At 37.5% G+C, this 20,464-nt stretch overlaps 1 protein-coding gene and 2 long non-coding RNA genes across 3 annotated transcripts; 1 reads left to right on the top strand and 2 right to left on the bottom strand.

Annotated features, from left to right (window-relative positions):
- Nucleotides 1-3,007: 3,007 nt before the first annotated feature.
- Nucleotides 3,008-4,533, bottom strand: LOC306802827. The gene is made up of 2 exons (XR_013774484.1): nucleotides 4,287-4,533; nucleotides 3,008-4,237 (listed from the first exon to the last, which is right to left on the bottom strand). It is a non-coding gene; the product is annotated as an uncharacterized lncRNA (long non-coding RNA).
- A 3,263-nt stretch (nucleotides 4,534-7,796) lies between these two features.
- Nucleotides 7,797-10,347, bottom strand: LOC306801998. The gene is made up of 2 exons (XR_013774240.1): nucleotides 8,632-10,347; nucleotides 7,797-7,993 (listed from the first exon to the last, which is right to left on the bottom strand). It is a non-coding gene; the product is annotated as an uncharacterized lncRNA (long non-coding RNA).
- Nucleotides 10,348-11,227: 880 nt separating this feature from the next.
- SPCS3 (signal peptidase complex subunit 3) lies at nucleotides 11,228-18,693 on the top strand. Its single transcript, XM_079305682.1, has 5 exons — nucleotides 11,228-11,484; nucleotides 13,845-13,920; nucleotides 16,385-16,459; nucleotides 17,678-17,793; nucleotides 18,249-18,693. The coding sequence occupies exons 1-5, from the start codon at nucleotides 11,342-11,344 to the stop codon at nucleotides 18,379-18,381; spliced, it is 543 nt and encodes a 180-aa protein (XP_079161808.1). The 5' UTR covers nucleotides 11,228-11,341; the 3' UTR covers nucleotides 18,382-18,693.
- Nucleotides 18,694-20,464: the final 1,771 nt, after the last annotated feature.

Here is a 20,464-nt window from a genome sequence, read left to right as displayed (position 1 = left end):
AAACATTAATGAATAAATGGAGATTTAATATATACCAGTTTTGACAGTCTCTCATTATTTTGCTCAGGTTGAATGAAAGTATCTAGTATACAAAGACTTTAGCACAATACAAAAAGCAGTATTCAGGGCAAGTGTTATGAATCAAACACCTAGATAGATATTTTTATGCATAAGACCTGGAGCACATTAAATTAATTAAAATGCAATGATAAATACACAACATGGAAAATTTCTAATAGTTTTGATATGTATTTCATGGTGCTGCATCATATTATTTTTAACTTATGCTTTATTTGTTGGCCAGTTTTAGAGAGGGGAATCAAAATTTATGAATTTCTTTTAAGAATTACTTTGCTTTTATACCATAAAGCTATTACTCACAGTCATCAGCAGTCACTCACAAGTTGTTCCATTAGTGTGAGTAATTGCTCAGTAAATTGCTGAGTTGCAACATGATACTAACTGAGGAGCTGCCAGCAGAACCAGATTTCTAAGTGAACTATAATCCTAAAGGAAAGAATCATGGCAGCACATGAAAGGGTCCTACCCTAAACTTTTATATTTCCTTCTAAATTAAAAAACAGTGTCTTGAATTAGAACTTAAAATATTCTACTCAAAGTGATCCTAAACCTTTCTATTCTACCCTGGATTATCTTGTTTGGTAATTAGAAAAAAACCATTTTAGAATGTTGGCAGCTGTCCATCAGAATAAAAAGGTATGATCCAAATGTCATTGCATCCACAGATCACCCTGACTTCAATGAACAGAATAGTAGATATTAAGCACTATAATACAAAACCATGAAAAGAAAGTGGAAACAATAAGGCACCTTTTATCAACAAACTCTTGGAGTAATTTATTAGAGTAAGAAGCTATAATGTTTTCTGGAAACTAAATTCAAACAAACCTATATAAATGAAGAAAAGGCAATGATAAATGGACATTTTCTTGGAAATAAGTATCAATATTTTTAACAGACAGGAAGTTAATTGTGCTTATCTTGAGAAAAATAGACATTGGGTATTTTACTTTGCAAAAATTTAATCCACTTAAAAGTCAATCATAACAAGAAAAGGCAATTCCAAAGTTTACATTATTAATTATATTAGTTGGTAAAAATATATGCAATTTTTTACTAAATTTCATTTATAGACATTTTCTCATCCAGCCAGAATAGGAACTGCTTTCCTCACACCATTATTGGAAGTGGGAATGAGTACTTAAAATGCCAAATGAAAATCCCTTTTTATATTTGGCACATTGTTATCCGACACTGAATTGAGGTGTCATGTTTTCCACAAGTATAAAAGGCATTATGTTCTGAGCTACCACTGCCAATTTGTTTCAATCATTAATGGAAATGGTATTTTCATTAGTGACACACCCAGTATTGGAATTTCTTACTTCTTCCATATTTGTAGTAGTATTATTAAGCTTAACTTGATCAGTCCACAGAATTCTCCAGCCATCTCATGGACCTCTTTTACAAATTTATGATGCAGAACAAGAAAAAGCCATAGTTATGTTATGGAAAGGTTTTTCTTCCATACAGTGTTTTACCTGACCCTTTTTCCTTTTTTTCATATTTTGCCAACTAGTACCTGCTTTCTCATCTGGACTTCTCCCACATTTTGTTAATGAATAAAATAATCTTTCTTTGTAGAGGCAAAACTCCAAAGAGCAATCACCATAAATAACAGCAGAAGTTAGCAGTGCCCAGAATTCATCTTCCCATTACAATACTGCTTCCTGCTTCTTATAACTGCAGTAGATAAATCACAAAATAAATTTCTCAATTTTTAGATAGTTTCCTTCAGGTTGAATTCTTCTGTTAAGGTTCAAAAAAAGTGAATTTAATACTACAATAATAAGGCTAATATGCATTTAGTATTTTGTAAGTGATGTTTCAAATAACCTCATGGATTTGTAAAACTACTTTTAGGAACAACATGAAAATTGAAAAGGAATGTTATTCCTATATCAAAACTTGCCTGGTATCCTTTCAAAATTTTCCCTTCTCAGTAATAAAGTACCTAAGGATGAAAAACCATATGAAATCTGAGTTTTGAGAATTCCAGTTCACACACACTCATCAGAAGCTGGCAAAATTACTCTCATAATATTTCCTCTTTTTTTAGAGTTCTGTAACTCTTATGTGTCAGCTTAGCTGGAAATTCTTCCAAGAGCACAGAACCAAGCCTATCCTAATCTAAGGGTTCTAAAGTGCTACAGAAATTGCCATAACAGCCAGTTGGCAAAGCCATGCTCTGAGGCAGCCAGTCACGAAAACTGAGCAACTGCTTAGAAGTTAACACCCACACAGCATTTTGGGAGAACCAGCATTGGGAATGCTGAGATCTGAACACACAGTGTAGCTGACAGTGGCTGAGAGGAAGGCCTTGAAAAACCAGAAACAGAAAGCTACAGCTGTTGCAATGGAAACCAGAAAATGGAAGTAAATAAAGGATGTGGAGGTCAATGCGACGTCATGAAGGAGTGGAGAAAGGGGTACTTAAGTGTCCCAAATTTTCTATTGCATGGCAATGTGAAGTAACTGGAGTCAGATCTTGCAGCAGAATAATGAGAGCTTCCAAATGGAAATGCACCATATGTAACAAATGTACAACATTATAAAGATATCAAAACATTTGAAAAGAGCAGTGGTTTAATCCAGATATTTGTATTTCCCATGTGGTTTTGACTTTTGGGAGTGAAATTTCTTGGCCTCATTTCTTCATTAGTAAGATGGGGAGTATTCTGAAGATAACTTCATTGCTGTTAAAAAAACAGATATCCTGGTGAAAAGAATAACTTATTAGGTATTTAATAACTTTCATATTAATACAAAATTCAGATTACAAACCTAAATAAAATGAAATCCTGACTGTTCATTCACTTAATGTCAACAGAAGAGATAGGCTGTAAAATTATCTTATCATTTAGAGTTTTATCATAGCACACAAGAAAATGGCAACAAGCCACATTGCAGATTAACAAAATTTGGATTTAAGAACGTAGTAATTCTGTGACAGACAAGGATACCCTTACCTTGACATACTAGCACACTTCCAGCACATAAAACAAGAACAAGGAAATGATTCTTCTGATATGCTTCCCCATTTCTAGCAATTAACTATTTTAATTTTAAAACCACTTAAGAAACATCAAATGCTGGAATTTATGGTACTAGAGTTCCCTTTTAATATAGCTTAGTCAGTTACCATTTGTCAAGAACATAACCTGTATAATCAAGATAGCAATACTGCTGTTTATAATGACTATAAAGTGGCTCATTTCAAACTCCAGAACTCAGACAAAGTAGCCTGGCCTTTAATGCTTTGCTGTGCAGCAGCCAAGTGCAGAAAGAAAGTATTTAGCAGTGGCACCTGTTTGTGCTAATTCAAACTGTCCAAAATCTAGTGTACAGTCTACCCTCAACCTAACAAAGTAATTTTTAGAAACAACCAACAAACAAACCTGTGCTCTATCATCTATGATTAACTACATAATCACATCCATAAACTATTTTATTCTGGCAATTTTTCATCTGTGCTTTAGAAGAGGGGTATGTTTAATTTCCAGTAAGGTAAGATACACAAGAAAATTAATACAACTGATATAATATTTAGTCTGTGAGGCATTTTTTTAAACATCAAATACTATAAAACCCTTAGAAATATTATTTCTTTGAAGCACATGCTGTGTTGTTACCTTTGGAAAACACACTTCCTTCTATTTATATTTTTAAGCAATATATTTAAACTAAATGATAGAAGATATAAAAGTAATTATATTCACAGGAAAAATTCCATTACAGTTAGTCTTAACAGTTTTCTTCTGTATTCTGGAGATGCATATAAATGTCTGAAAGTGAAAATATTTATTTTTAAAATGAGATAAAGATGAAATATGGTACAAGAAATTATTTGTATGACACTTCACCTGCGTCTTTCTGCACATATAAGAGATGGCTAAATATACACAAGAACTTGATACTTATCCTGGTTCTGCTACTTGTCTAACAACAGGTATAATAGAAGATTTTAAGATACCAAGCAGGGGAAAAGGAACTCTTAGGTGCTTTGAAGAATTTATTATTTTATACATTATAGGCAGCCAATCAGGAGAATTTTGTAGAGCAATGCCCTTGAAACAAAAAATTTAAAACAAAATCAGTAACAAATCAAGTTTTAGAACTGAGTTTCTGATGTAAGCATACAATGCTTCATGGAGGACTCAAAAGAGAAGCATGAGCAACTGTAATGTCTAACTCAGCATGAAAACTTACCTGCTTAGTGACCAGCTGATTTGTATTTTAATGAGTCTATGAGATGCTTAACCTCAAAATTTCACCAACTTATCTAAAGCTACTGAATGTTATGCCATTTTCTCCTTGATCTATATTCAGCATTTTTTTCTACTATTTTATATTCAAAGCATTTGAACTGAAGAATCTAGACTCAGAGGAACTATTTAAAAATTCATTTCCTCATTATGCAAAATGTTACCTTAACATTGGATTGAAGAGAAAAAAAAGGCATGCATACCATAAAATAATCTTCAAAAAGTATTCTATGTTCTTTTTATCAGTCACTCTTAAGGATATTATGCATCTATGCTTAGGCACAGAAAATAAACCCAAACAAGTAATATTTACCTGAAAGCTACAAGAAATTCAGAAGCTGGATTGACTAGAAAACATCAAGCAGCTGCTGTGTCCTTTTCTAAACAGGAACTCAAGCCCATTAGTACAACCCAAATACTACTCTTCATACAATATGAAAAAGTGGCTGAAGTACAGACTCTGTGCTACTGCTTTGGAGGAATGAAAAGACAAAAAATGAGATAACACAAACTTTTTCATCCAGAAAAGACAAAACTTGCTTAAGATCCAAACTGCTTTTTCACTGCACCCCCCTTGCTATCCTACAGATAGAATTCTACAGAATTACTTGAGCATCATGACAAAGCCATACTATCAGTGCAAAAACCTGAGAGTTGTGTTGCTAATTGCAACAGACACAACACTGTAAAACAAACAAATGAAAGGTTCATTTCTCCTTTTTACAGCTTTTCTTCCTGAATGCCATGTCTATCCTGGATCTAGGCAAACCATGCAGCATGAAGTTGCAACTCATAACCAAAGTTATGTTTCGTCCAGATTTCTTAAGTTTCATAATCCCTGCCAATAGCCTGACAACCCAACCAAAGACTTTAACCAAATAATCTGTTTCAAAATGCAGTGCAATGACACGTTTAGTGGCACAACAGGGAAAAATGAGTGTCTTAAAACACTTCTCCTCATAGTTGAGCTCTGGCTTTTGACACCTATTCTACTAAAGTTACATATTTAGACACCATTTGTCTTCTCTAATGATGAAGCACAACCATTCCTTTAAAAGAGCTTTAATACACAAAAATTTACAAAAGTTTTGTTACTTTCTCTACTTTTGTGTAGCACATTATTTCCATCAGTTCTTGAACTGCTCTAGAAAGTTCAAATTTATGACTTTGGGTAGTATGATGGTACTTTTTCCTCCAATGTACTAAAATCATTGGTCAGACAGTTTAGGCTCTATACAAATGAAGTTATTTGAGCACATGAATGATGCAATCTTTCATTTCTAACATTATGAAAATATTGTTTATTCTACTGCTAACTCCTAAAGAATTCAAAATTGTTTGAGGTGTTCTGACTTTTCTAGGAGTTTAAAATACTACTCCTATCTTGGAAAATAATTCTAGTTTACAGACTTGTACGTCAGGATTTCCATAGAATGGAATTACTGGTCGAGGATTAAATATCAATCAGTATTTCTGCACATAATTGACATTCTCCATATAACATGTACTTAAAAGCATAAAAAGTAACCCATATACTTAAGTGATTATGAAATTCTAGCTTCCTAACTTTCTCAGTTCATGAAAAAATAACCCTGTAATGTTAAATCTATATCCCGTTGTTATGCACCACTGGATAGCTGCTTCTCGTAATGGGGATAGATGCCCCTTCAGCTATCAGTCTGGCAACCAATTCTGCTGCCACATTATCACATGAACATGCCTGATCTGCTCAACCAGTCCATCTAATCACTGAGATCTAAGTTCTACCCAGAAGGGAGTTAGGTATGACCAACAAGCTTACAAGTAAATTCCATCTGAGTTCTGCTAGAAACATAGTAAGTTTATTTACAGTATTTGTTGCAGTCCTCTTTGGATACCTAACATAACTCAACTATTAAGAGTATTACAGAAGATTCCAAAGTAAGTTATGTGTGTACTTAAGAGACATTACTAAACCCAGAAACGTGTCAGACAGCTGGGACACACAGCCTGCTGACAGACAAACTCTAGCAAATCTTGCCCCCCAGAAGTCTAAAAAGTTACCACCTCCAGTTGCCCATTCCATTCCTCAGCTAAATGTTCCTGCCCCTTTCTCCCCCTTCCTGGAAATCAACAGGAAGGAATGTGTATTGGTACATTCCTCAGTTCAAAATCTGGCAATTTAAAAGATAAGTTAAAACTACCCTGTTGGACTTTACACTGAAAAAAACACTCACACCCACCCTCTACAATCCATTCTGCACAGGGAAAATGACCCCCTGCAAAAAGTTCTAGCAAATGGTGAGGGGAGAGGTATGTTAAAATGCACATGCATGGTGCCTCTTTGTAAAGATACTTAGACACAATTTTTGATGGCCTTATGCACTGATATAGATGCATCAGTGAATCGGGAAGAATCTCCTCATTTTGCACCTCTTTCCCTTTGTTCCTTCCTTGGGTCCAAGCAATTTCCTTCATTGCCAACCATGTCTAGAGGACAGTTTCCCTCTTTGGCAAGTAATTCAACCTCTTCCTTAGGATTGTGGTACCACAGGAGCTACACTAGCTTGACAAACTAACTGCTATTTCTATAGTAAGCAGTGCATTTTGCACTTTTTTAGTTAATCTTTTCCTCAATGAAGAGCAAAAATGTCACAGTTTCTTATTAAATAGATGCCTCTAAACAAAAATAATACTTAAGCTGTGAACCTTTTGTCATCAGTTTTAATTCCTTTCAAAATTGTTAATTTTATTCTATGTTACAGGCTGGCTAAACTTTTCTTTAGCCATCTAACTTTTTTCTTCAAAAAATAATTTTTGTTTCTAAGCAGTGAAATCATCCGTTTATTTCTATGCCCCCTTTCTTCAAACTTTGTCAGGTTTTCTTCTTGATTAAGTAAATGTAGTTAAGTGGTATAATTTTCCTTTGTGCTGTGTAAAGCATACTTTGGTGCCTAAGAATGTTGCTAATAAAAGGAAATTACACAGTCAATAGTAGGGATGAGAGTTAAAAGTTTATTCTGCAAGTTCATGTCATTATGTGCTGACTCCCATGGCTAGTGCTCATAACAGAAAGGCTTTTTCCATCCACTAAAATTGGTATCAGTTAAATGATATCACCATGACAGAGCTAGTAAAACATCTTTTTCTTCAAGCTGAGGCACGACAAGTCTCTGCTTGTTGCTTTTACAAGAGACATAAAAATATCTTGTGATGAAGACTTGCAACTGGCTGAGTGAATGAGGTTAAACCTCATGAGGTGAGGTAGATCAGTAGTACTCAGGCTTCTTGCCCAGAATGCAAAGCACAGTGAAGTGAGAAAGGTTAAGCTAAATCAGTAATCAGTTTGAATGAATTTACCTCACCTGGCTTACTAGGCTATGGAATGGACAAACTTCTCAGGAGCCAAAAATTAACTGTGTTAGGCTCCAAAATACATTGACTTTGGAGCCAAGAATATTTGTTTCTCCCTGTGATACATCTTGAATTTTGCCATGTATTATGCCACTAAATGAGACAATGTTGTAAAATATCAACATTCATTCTGTAATCAGAATTTAAAAATTCCCAGAGATTTTCTTGCTGGAGGACTCACAATAATACTACAAAGGCAAGTGAAAATTTCTTCTTGCTTATCTTCTTGTTCTGCATACTGTGTAGATCCAAAGCTAAAAAAATGGAGATGAAAAGAACATTAGAATCAAATGCAGTCCAAAAAGCCTCTGCTGCTCATCACCACGGCTTTTCCACACCAGCTGTAAAATTGAGCCATCCAGAAGAGGTGTTAACTGAAAGGGGGCTGTTGCAAGGGACAGCTGATCATGGCCACATTTATTTTAATCTTTATCTTCCTACCCAGAGCTGCCTAAGAGGCTGTATGCTGCTACTGTCTCTTAAAGAATTAATATTTCAGCAATTAATTAAGGAAAAAAACAAGAAAGTATTAAGAGATTTATGGTAAAAAAAAATCAAGAAGTACATACATGTCTCTAGATCAAAAAAAAAGGTCTTCATCTATGTAGGTGCCAAAGATGCCACAGGCACCTAAACTTTCACCTGTAAAATTAGTCAGAAACTTAAGCCCCAAGAAGGCTAAAGGTGCTGGGCTGAAGTTAACACATTCCTTTTACTTGAAATTCACAACATACACCCCAAAGTGTCAGCCACCCCAAAGCTCCCATCTATGCCATGTTAGAACCAATATGACTTCAGTGGGAAAACAAAGAACTCATAGCAATCTCTGTTGATGGTCAGTGTCAACACTTGCTATTTTGTTTACAGATGATGAAAGGAATCACTCCGTAACTTGAACTTGATCAGAGTAGAAACATGTCAACCAAAGAAAGCAAACTACTCTCTCTCAAAAGACTACTAATCACCAGCTGCTGACAAGGATCAATCCTGCTGAAGTGCCGGCACTACAAAAAGAGAACACATGTTTAATAGATCAAAGACTGCACAAAAACTCATTTTCATAGTCAGATCATTTTAGGGTAAGGACTGGAAAAGGATGGCAAACTCTACATTTCAGACCTGCTGCCAATCCCATCTCTAAATAAATTTTTCTCAATGAATTTGTAATGAAAAATATGACATTTCTTGAAGTAATAGCTAGCTTGAACACTGACATGCCTTGTGCTCTGCTGGTCTGGGCTTAAGGATGTTGCCTGGGTGTAATGAATATCATTTCAATTCATCTTGGAAAAGGACTCCCAAACTTTCCTGTTTCCCCAAGATCCTATAAATTAGTTTCCATAATTATAGTATTTGCTCAATTCCCAGCAACACAATTTATTTAGCTGACAGCGACTTTTGACATTAATGTTATGTTGCTGCTCTTCACAAAATATCAGATTTTATTATCTTATTTATTATTTTATTTATCAGATTTTCAAAGAAAAATCTAGAACTTATGAGCAAACAGTTATTGTGAATAATTACCTCCTCTTCTTCTTCCACAAGTGCCTTATTTCAAAATGTTTTCCTATTTTGATTTTGCAAGATGTCAGTCATTAAAAAGCTATAGGTTTCTGTATTCTGAAACAGTAATAGATCAGTCCTTGAATAAATTACACCATCTGTCTTCCCCTGTACACTGTGCTTTTAAGTGACATTTATTTAAGGTTTCTACTAAAAAAAATCCAAACCTCCACAATCAATAGCTGTATTTATTCATTGCCTTAAAAACATGAATTTGGCTAAGCCTTTTGATTTTGGTCTTTTGCAGGTACCTAACCACTGCTATACAAATTTCCCTACTTTATTCCTGTAAGTTCTGCCCAAGGGCCATTTTTTTTTTATTAAACAGATGTTTAGTAAGAAAAACTCTAAGTAGCAACCACATGCACTAAAAGCAGGAACAAAGGTGATTTAAGCCTTTTTTTTTTTTTTTGTAGATACGAGAAGAAAATGGTGTTCACAATTGAGATATCCTTCTGAAAGCAGCAGACATTTTATGACTTCTGAAATGAATAGGTTCCCTAGCTACAGTAAAAGCTTCCTTAATCCTAAGCCTTCAAATATTTTGGACAAAACTACCCACTTTTCAGTAAGAGTAATCTAAGGTTTAAGTAACAACAAGTTCCAGATCATAAATTATCACAATAATTAATATTTTGAATAGCATAAAGTAGTAACAAGCCAACAAAAATCTTTAAGCAAGGAACTCTCTGTGCTGGTGAAACTTACGAAATATCAGAAGGGTCAAGAATTACAAAATGCAAACCAGAAAAGTGCCTCTTTAGGCTTGTGAGTGATTTCAATGTGGCAAATGCACAGGCACACAGAAACCAACTGCACAGTGGAACACAGAGTTCCCAAAGGAATGTCTCCATAGGTACCTTCTCATCCTACAGGGAAACAAAAAGCCTCAGTATGATGTTTTTCTTTTTCCATTTCCTACTTTTATCTGCAAAGATTTTTCTTCCCTGATTCATAGACCTGGCTTTTGGCTACAGGTAGGAAAAAAGCAGCACTTAAATTATAATTACACGTACTTCAGAATGGCCTGACAGTCCCCACCTTCTTCTGCCTACCCCTTCAGCCACCATGAGGCCTTCCATTCCTTTAGACATTCTGCATTCTGCTCCCACTCCCAGTGTTAGCAGCACTGGAACCTCGGGGCTGTGAAAAGGAAATTAAATATAACTGGATCGCTGCTGACGCCTGTTGGCAGCCCCGGGAAATCCCCGCTCATCGGGCCTGCTACAGTCAATGCAGACGAGCACAGCGGTTGGGAACACCAAAAATCGAGCCCAAAGCATTGCAAAAGCTCCCATTCCCCTTGGTTCCCACACGGATAGTGCGGCAGGAATGGGCACCGAACAGGGCCCCGGGAGGAGTGAGGAATCACCTCACCACACAAACTGATCTTTGCGGGTACCAATATAAATTGAAACTTCAACCAAATCGGTGGAATAGGGTGAAAGGCTGCCTCACCCTGCCAACGGTGTGCGATCACCACGCCGTCACCCGGAAAAAAAGGATTCCAAGAAAGGGCTCAGCTGCTAAAGGAAGTTTCTAGGCAAGAAGACTGACATACTGAGCGTGTGTGCAACAACAAAGTGCGAATGAATAGGAACATCCTATAGGAAACGAGGGAGGGAATGGCAAATCGCAGTACCAGTCAAAGCAAGATACGGACATCAAGTGGAAACACCAGCCTTCGCCTAATCCTTACTTACGAGGATGTATTTCTGTAGCGCAAAAAGGCATGAGGGCGCCAGGTCCCGGCTCCCCGCGGGAAGGAGCGCGCGGGCGCGCGGCGCCAGCGGGCGGGCGGCAAATCCCTGCGCGCGCTGCCCTCCGCGCGGCCGCCGTAGCGCGCGGCGCCGGCCCCGCCCAGCTCCTGGCGGAAGCGGCCCGGGGCGGTGCGGGGGGCGGGGCCTAGACTCGACAGGCCACGCCCCCTGCCGTCGGCCGCGCGCGCGCCCGTCGCCCGCCGCCGCCCGTTTCCTGCCGCTTCCGCCCCGCCCCGCCCCAGCAGCGGCCGCAGCGCGGCCGGGCCCAGCGGGGAGATGAACACGGTGCTGTCCCGGGCCAACTCGCTCTTCGCCTTCTCGCTGAGCGTGATGGCGGCGCTCACCTTCGGCTGCTTCATCACCACCGCCTTCAAGGAGCGCAGCGTGCCCGTCCGCATCGCCGTCTCCCGGGTCACGCTGTGAGTGCGGCGGGGCCGGGCCGGGCCGCCGCCCGCTGGGGAGGTGCAGGGCTGGGAGCGGGAGCGGGGCCCGGCGCGGCTGAGGGGACGGGGCGGCCGCCCCCGGCTCCCCGCGCGGCGCTCGGGCCCGGCCTCCTGCGCCGGCGGCAGGGCCAATGGGGGAGCCCCACGACGGCGCGGCCGGGCGGGAGCGCAGCGCGGGGAGCCAGCCTGCCCGGGCTGTGCCGGGGCGGCGACCGCAGCCACACGGGGTTACTCTGTGAGCGTCTAGTTACCCCGTCGCACTGCCTTTTAATTAGTAGTTCTCTTGGGTCTCTCCGCTGATAACCTACCCTACTTTCTGTGGCAGCAAAGTGATTGGGATGGCTGCTCTGAGGAATGCACCAGGTGTAGGAGACAATACCGCATCGAAACATGCTGCCTACACATAAAACGTACTGATGCAAACTTGGGCTGGGAGACCTTTTCTCCCCAGTTTTGGTGTTGGTTCAGTGTGGTTTTTTTTTACCTCTGAGACTTCCTCAGAGAAAACTTCCATTAAGTTAAGTGTGTGTGCTGTGAGAGCTGTAGTTCCACAAGCATTTGAGCAGCTGTTAGAACCCCCAGTGACTGGAGGGAGGTCTTGGCTCCCGTTTTTGCCACGTGGGCTTTTAATAGAGCTCCACAGGGGAATCTGCTCGTAGGACTCTTTTCTGAGCTGCTTTAACTCAGCTCATGGATTTTTTGTTGGGCTGGTTTTGGCCCAGATTAGGGAGCTAAAGCAGCCCACTTTTGGAAATGTTTAGTGCCAGGCTGGATGCAGCTCTGCACAACCTGGTGTAATGAAGGGTGTCCCTGTTCATGTCAGGGAGGTTGGAACTTGATGATCTTTAGGGTCTCTTCCAACCCAGGCCATTCTGTAATTTGGTGATGATTGTGTCGCTTTTTTTCCCACAAGGGAAGTGGCACCCGTGGGTGCCTTATTAGGCAAGACTTGAAAGGTGAGATGAATGCAAATGAAGGGACTGCCATCACCTTTCTGACTGGCTTAATACCACAGGAAAAAAAAAAAGAACAACCTTTTTCCATGCTACACTGAGGATTGCAGTAGCATGAAATTGGCATAAAAGCAAATTATTTGAGTATTATGGTGAGCTCAGCTTATGTAAGGCAGCATAATAATGCCTAATTTGGGTGACATATGTATTGCCAGTCCCTTCTGTGATGCACAGATCTGGTGTTACTGGGAGATGTTATACCTAACCAGCTTCTCTTGAATGTCTGAGGAGTTGTGGAGACCCCAAGCTGCTATTCCACCTGACTGAAAGTGGTTAAGAGGTGAAGTGCTCGATAAGGTTTACTACTTTAAAAATACTGCTTTTTGCAAAGGGATGGAAATTCATACCAAAGTTTTATTTGGGAAGATTTGGTGGTGTTTTTCTTAACTGCTATCTCCAGAGGTGTTTACTTCACTCATATACTTTATTTTTTTTTTTTTTTTTTATAATTTGAGATTACTAAACTTGGTTTTAATGAAATTATGCTTTAATCGACTAATTTCCCAACTGGAATAAACTGTGAAGTTCATAATTCATAAAAAATTTGTTCCATGAGGAGTTAAGGTTCATAGATGATTGTCATGCTAATTGCTTATGGTGTTCCTCTTTGTAGATGGTAAGTTGGGTAGATTGATAAGCTTTATGATTGCATGTGGAATTACCTGCTGTGTGACTGTTATTTTCCAGTTACTCTTTCTATTGAAGTTTAGAGTGGCAATGTAAGGTACTGTTCCAAATGTAGGTTTATAATAAAGCCTTCCAAAATGATACCATTTTCCAGATTGTAGAGGAAAATAACTATTTTCTTCATTATATTTTTTAAGTACATTACAGGAATAAATTTTGAAACTTCTGTGAATTATGCATGTAAACTGTTTTATTCAAATGGTTGGAGCACGAGAGGCTTTCGTTTTTCAAGGATAGTTTAGAAATAAAGTTGAAAATGGTTGCCAGCAGACTGCTATGCTGATAGTATCCCAATCAGTTTTACATATTTGGGGATGCTAAAGCATATTTTACTAAAAGGAAATTGAATGCAGTCCACCTTAGATGCAGATTCTTGTTAACAGGAAGGCATGAATAGTCTATTTGTATGTCTTAGACATTGTGGTGGCGAGGTCTGAACATATAAAATTGGGACACCATAATTTCTGGAAGGTAGGTGTTAGTTTGTAATGTCCATAGCATTTTAACTAGAAGTATTTAAAACAAAATACAGAAAATAGATGAGGGAAATATCTAATAAGAACTATAATTTATGTAGTGTGTAAGAGACAAATAATGAGAAAGGATAATCTTGTGTTGTGTTTTGTTTTCTCTTAGAAAAAATGTAGAAGATTTCACTGGACCTAGAGAAAGAAGTGATCTGGGATTCGTCACATTTGACATTACTGCAGATATCCTTAATGGAAAAAATGGTTTGCAAACTTTCTGGAATAAGAACACTTTGATGTCTATTTTTGTTACCTTATAATCTTCAGATATTCAGGACTTGGGGAAAACTAGCAATTTGTCTTAAAATAGAAATTTAAAGCAGTTAAACATAGTATTTTGCATAGCTATGGCAGTGAAATAGAACTTAAGCCAGCTGTTTGGTCTCTAGTAGATGACAAGTTGTTTAATGTCTGTTTTTAAAATCAGGCTCTGTTGTGAAGTGCACTGGATCTAATAAAGGGGAGTGCAGTCTAACATCTAGATGTTATTACTTTTAAGTGAAGTTTGTATCAATGGTTTGAGGAGTGAATTAATGGTAGAATTTATATAGCATATTGTTTTGATGTCATACCTAATCTAGGAACTGCACCTTCTAGACTCGTTGTGAGGCTTTCAAAGTTCTGACTGTATAACAGTTGCATAGAATTACCTGTCTTCTAAAAATAAAAAGGCATTGTAATCCTTTACTTGCTTAGATTTTAAACACTCTAATCCTTAGTGTTGCATAGTATGAAATTCATTGGGAAGCATATGATTTACTAAAAATCACATTGGTTTTTGGCCTCTTTCTCAATTGCTGTTGCAGTTTTGCAGTTTTTGTTTTGTATTTCTTTGCTTCCCTGCTAGTCTGGATTTAGGCTCTTGAAAGAGTTTTTCTGTAGAAGTCGCTACCAAATAATAGGTGGCATGTGCAGGTGATTTTGCAGCTGGTCTGAGAATCCTGGGACTTTTACCCTGTCTGCTGGATTTTGTCACTGTTAGGCAGGACACCGATTCCCCCTGCGTTTCAGTTTCACTCTTTTGAAGAGCACTGTGTCGTGCAAGCAGACCACACAAAACACAACTCTTCATACAAACACTGGATAAAAATGCTAATCAGATTTTTGCAGGTCTGTCTGCACAGGAATAAGAGGATTTTTTTTTTTATCAACTGGGAGCAGGAGAGGTAAGCTCCTAAGTCTGAGTTTTACCTCTGAAATGCTTATACATAGAAAATCGGACGCTGAAATTCTAATGTAGGTGCATAGACTTGTACACATTGGGTATGGAGAGAAGCAGAGCAAAGCAGGACAGGACCTCTTAAATAAATGTTCTTATGCAAGGATTAGTCTGGAGTATGTGGGCATAAAGATTCCATGTTTGAGTGACTTCTACTAGTAACAGCCTTTTTTTTTTTTCCTTAAGATTCCTGAGTGAGTCTCTCATGCCTGGCATAAATAAATCTTGCAATATTTAGAGCTGTACAATCCAACTAGTAGGATTTTTTGTTCAAAATTTTTAGGGAGATACAGGTACATGGACTGTCTAACTACCAGAAAGAAGTTGTTAGTCCTGGGAGAAGTTAAATGAAATGGCAGTTAGAAAAAGGAACTAGGCAAAGGAAAGGGAAACAGTTTTCACAAGCTCCTTTAAGTTTATTTAATTAATTGCTGACTTTTGCAAGTGATAAGAAATCCTGTCAAGGAGAGGTATTTTGAGCCAGATGACAAAAAATGTTCAAATAAAATATTTCTACCTATATGATATCAGTTAAATATTTAACTCTTTCCTTTCTTGCCCTTTGATTTAGTAGCTTAAAAACATGTTTGTCTTGGGATAAGTGGAAGAAGAAAAAACAGATTTTGAGGCTGATTAGGGAATCTGTTTATTCTTGGAGATAATGAGAAATAGAATGCAAAAGAGGACTAGGAAATAAAAGATTGCATCTAATCCCTATTGTGAATTTTAAAAGTCTTTTATTTAGCAGTCACGCATTATTGTTAAATAAACAGACAGTTATGTGGAATCCCAGCATTATTATACTGTCTGAAATGACAATCATCAGTTCTTTATTGTTGATCTAAAATCTGAGCAGAGTGTTGAGTCTAGTGAGCTGTCTTTGTTGTCAATAGGGAATCGAATTTGTGAATTTTTAGAGATCCCTTCCAATACAAAATACTTCCCATATTCTAATTTCTCTAACATGGGCAATAAGGGCTCTTTGCATTCCTACGCTTCACAGTTTTGTATTTATATATTTAACATTATTATATTTCAATATGAGGGTTCTCTGATAGTACAAAAAATTGCCTTGAGGATATTTATGGAAGAATTGTCGTGACTTTCATGTTTAAGGTTTTATAATAGGTTGTCTAGAAGAGAATTCTGGTTACTAGCTTGCAGTGTCAAATATAGAACTCTTAAATTGTTGGAGGAGAAATAGCTGCTAGGTTTATAAATAGTAAAAAGAGATACCCATCTAAAAACCTGTCACTTAATTATGATTAAAATATGTGTTCAAACTGCTGGCAGTGCTCAGATTTAATGAGTAAGATGAGGTATGTTGAAAGATAAGAGCTCACTGTAGTGGTTATAAATTACTTAGCTCTAGTAAAAATAAAACAAGATTATGTAAGTACTGTATGGTATTTTTCTTAACTTGCATACATTTGCAGAGTATATTTGATTGGAATGTCAAACAGTTGTTTCTATATTTGTCTGCAGAATATTCAACAAAAAACAATGTAAGTATTAAAGTGAAGTTTCAAGCAATTACCCATTTTAGTACTGCAACTATTTTTAAACATTCTGTATTTCTGCTGAGAAGAATCAAGGCCACCAGCATTTCCTACTAGCCTGGGCTGGTTTTACTGGCCTTCATCATTATTTTCTTGACAGTTTAACTGTAGGCTGGGAAGTTTACCTCCATAAAACCTAACTTGATATATGCCCAGTAAAATGGGAGAAAAATAACACATGCCTTGTGTTGCAGTATACTTACAGTAGTAGACTGTAAATGAATTATTTAACCTTTTCTGTCCATTTTACTTTTTTTCTAAATTTCTGCTGTTACTACTGGGCTACCTTTGGATAGCTGAACACCCTTTTTACTAATCTGATAGAAGCTATATGGAACAGTCTTTAAATAAATTACTTTAATGAAACACCATGCTGGCATGGTACCACTGAATTCAAGTTAAAAGCTGCTGTGGTCACATTTCGAGGATATGGTGAAAACTTGGGGTTTTTCTTAACCTGCTGAACAAAACTGTCTTTTTTTTTTTTTTTTCCTTTTTTATGAAGTACCTTAGTTATATGAAACAAGATGGTGGATATTGTGTTTGTACTAGGACAGTTTGTATGGTTTCTGTGATTTTATTGTATTGGTCCATATTTTAAATTTTGTTCCTGTGTAAATCAACACTTCTCAAAAATGCTGGGAAGTTTTTTTCTAAATTGTTCCATAAAGTACTAAACAAGACTGTTTAGTATCTACTTAAAAGAACAGGATAAAGTTTTGGTAATGTAAGAACTTCAGATCTCACTTTTTCAACTGTTCATATTTTTGGAGGGGGAATTATGCTTGCAATTCAAGTAGAGATTTCCATTAAAGTTAGAAAAACATTAAATACATAAGCAGAATCATGATAACTCAGTTTGAAACAAAGTCTATATACAGCTTTAAAAGTGATTTACCTTTGTAATTCTTCTATAGCATATGACTTCTAAAAAATTTCTTTTTTGTGTTTTAAGATGTTCCTTGTTGCTTCCATGTATTCCATGCCACGCTTCACTATGTAGTGGTATTACATTACCCCATTGTGCAGCATTATTTCGTTAAATTTATCATGGCTTGCAAGGATGTACTTCAGGGGTTTTAGATGAGTAGTGCAGTAAAGCTCCAGTGTCTGAATATGATCTGGTAAGGTACCTTGCTGACTTAATTACAATCGTGATTTTAGGCACTAAATCAGGTGGTGCTCTGGGACAAGATCATGTTGAGAGGAGATAACCCAAGGCTGTCCTTAAAAGACATGAAGTCAAAGTACTTTTTCTTTGATGATGGAAATGGTCTGAAGTAAGTAAATATTTGTTTTATTACTCTTAGTCATGGTATCTTGATTTATTTACATACTTTGCACTTCATACATATGTTCATTGGTGTGGTAAGGTACCTATATTCTATCTGATAGTCTGTAATCTCTGTTGCATCTTTGATTTTAGAAGGTGATCTTGGGATACAAGTTATCCTATGTATCCTATATATGTATACTAAAAGATGCACTGCTATTATGAGCAACAGGCTTTTCTGGCTTTCTGCCTTCAGTGTGTGTAGAGTTGGTTCTGTAATGCACTCAACTCCAAAGGAGTCAAGTAAAAAAAAAAAAGTAGGCAGTAACTACCTCAAATTAAACAGCTTATTGTTTCTGAACCAGGTAAACAATCTGTATCCTAATGTATTTCATACTAGTAACTGTTAATTAAATCAGTTAATTTGAGTATTTGTGCTGAAAGTCTTTGTTGCTTTTGCAGGGGAAACAGGAATATCACCTTGACTCTCTCCTGGAATGTTGTACCAAATGCTGGCATTCTACCTCTTGTAACAGGATCAGGACATGTGTCTGTACCTTTCCCAGATACCTATGAAACAACAAAAAGTTATTAAATTATAGTACTGAATCATAAGCAAAATATTTTTATACTTGTATATTGTGGATACATTTTATTGCAGTTTCATCTTGCATCCCATACAACTTTTCACTGAAAGGAACTTAATTTCCTCAGGCTAGTAGTATAGGAAAAGAAAATTAAATTTCAGGGTTTTCATTTTTTTTAAATAAAACATTGAAGCTGAAACTTAAGGCAAAGGGAAATTGCAGAGTAATGGTTTTAAGGGGGGAAAACTGAGGATTTTTTTTTTCCTAGCCATCTAAGTATAGATCCCCTTTTCTTTTTAATAAATATTTTTAAACCAGAAGATAGTATTCCTGTGTTTGGGCTTTTTAGGTACTGTGATATTTATTTTGTGTAGAACTCATATACACCTTCTGGAGTTGGTTTCTGGGAGTGCCTGAAAGAAGCAGCTGTTCCATTTTAGGGCATTTTTTTAAATCCATGTGCAGTATGTTACAGCAATCTAAGCTTGGTCCTTTCTAGGACTGCCAGCAGTTACTTGGAAAACTGATGGTTCCTTGTCTGTCAGTCTCCATCAGTCTTGAGTGCCACTGATGTAGCCCACATCAAGTTCTGTATTACAGTCATTTAATAACTGCTTGCAATGCAGCAAACTAAAGGAATAAAAATAAATCTATTCAGTATGAGTCTTAAGACTTTAAGCATAAGACATAAGGTCATGTCAGTAAGAAAAGTAAAAGCTTTAGGTAAAGAAAGGCTTTTCTGAAATGGAATCTCTAGATTTTTATTGGGATCTGTTCATCAAGAAGAACTGCTTCTGCTTGTTCCAGAAGGGGCTGAGACAACTAATATTAGAGAGGATCTTCCATAGCAAGGAATCGGATAGATGTTCATTATACAGTCTGGGTAAACCTTTCCATAATAGAGGATTTCCCCATGGAAAGATGGAGTAATTGAGGCAGATTTGCCAGCTTGGGTGTCAGTGAGTCTGCCTGCAAATCTTGCTGAGTGGCATGAACCAGGCTGGGTAGCAAGCAGCGTGTGGCAGCTTCAGTCAGCACCTCTGTGGAAAAAATGGCCTGTACCTGCACATCCCCCTGTGTGTGCTCCTTCCCCCAGCTACAGCTGTGAATGCTGTCAGGGTTGGGAGGATGGAAGGAGCAGGGTATCAGGATGGCCTCGTGGCAGCAGCAATGGTTTGTAGTGATTGACTGGTGTGTTTAGGTCATCGGGTGTCCAGGAGAAGGAACCCGCACTGCTATCACCTTCCTGACACAGTCTGTAATTTACATGTGCATCCTCAAACAAAGCGTGACAGGGGAATTCACTGACCAACAGGGAATGTTATGGATGTACTGGGGACTTGGAAAAAGAGGCAACTAAACTGTAAATCAGAAAAAAAAAGTAATAGAAAAAATGAGAACTGCGTGAAAAAGTGGAAAACCTTACAAAAGAAGAGGTGCAGAAGATTGGAGCAGAGTATCCCCCTTGGTTTTGAGTTCCCTAAGAGCCAATTGATTTTGAGGGAACCAACTTGCTTTTAAAAGGGGGTCTTTAATATTTGTGAATTATCCCTAAGTGACTAATACCTTCTTGATGTTGGTGTATTAATCAAAAAGGTCTTGAAAAAAATTCCTAAAAGGTGCTTTGTCTTTAAAAACAAAATTTTGTTTAAGTGCAAAAATTAAAAATCTTTTTTCACATGAATGTTTTAGGAGAATTTGTCATTTGTACCCAGCATATTTGCATGAATTTCAGTTCTCTGAATTTGTGCTATTTTTTGGAGTAGTATAATCAGCACGTTGAAACACACACTATTTTTGCTGTGTTTTGATATCAAATCTATATATGGCTTATGGCTCTAAAAACTTACAGAGAACTTAGAACTGTCATAGAAAAGGAAAACAAAATATTTTTAGAGATAATTGGGCAAAGTTGTGGGTTTGTTTTAGTAATTGCTGAATAAGTGGTTGGTTTTTTCATAAATTACATTCTTGAATTGTTCGCTGAAGCATTTCTTGTGGTTTGGCATTCAACCACTTCCCTGCATTCCTTTGGCAGTATTCTTCCAATGAATATAATGTCTGCCTATTAAAGAGAAACTTTAACTACAA

Source organism: Erithacus rubecula (genome assembly GCF_903797595.1).
Source record: "Erithacus rubecula genome assembly, chromosome: 5".
Classification (NCBI taxonomy): Eukaryota; Metazoa; Chordata; class Aves; order Passeriformes; family Muscicapidae; genus Erithacus; species Erithacus rubecula.
The sequence above is the reverse complement of the archived record's forward strand: the minus strand, read 5'-3'. Positions and strand labels throughout refer to the sequence as shown.

What these genes read in the sequence shown, in the direction of transcription:
- SPCS3 (XM_079305682.1), top strand. Translation starts at nt 11,342, where the DNA reads ATGAACACGGTGCTGTCCCGGGCCAACTCGCTCTTCGCCTTCTCGCTG. An exon ending in CATTTGACATTACTGCAGAT is followed by an intron (nt 13,921 to 16,384) that starts ATCCTTAATGGA and finishes ACTTGCATACAT; the next exon opens with TTGCAGAGTATATTTGATTG. An exon ending in GATGATGGAAATGGTCTGAA is followed by an intron (nt 17,794 to 18,248) that starts GTAAGTAAATAT and finishes TTGCTTTTGCAG; the next exon opens with GGGAAACAGGAATATCACCT.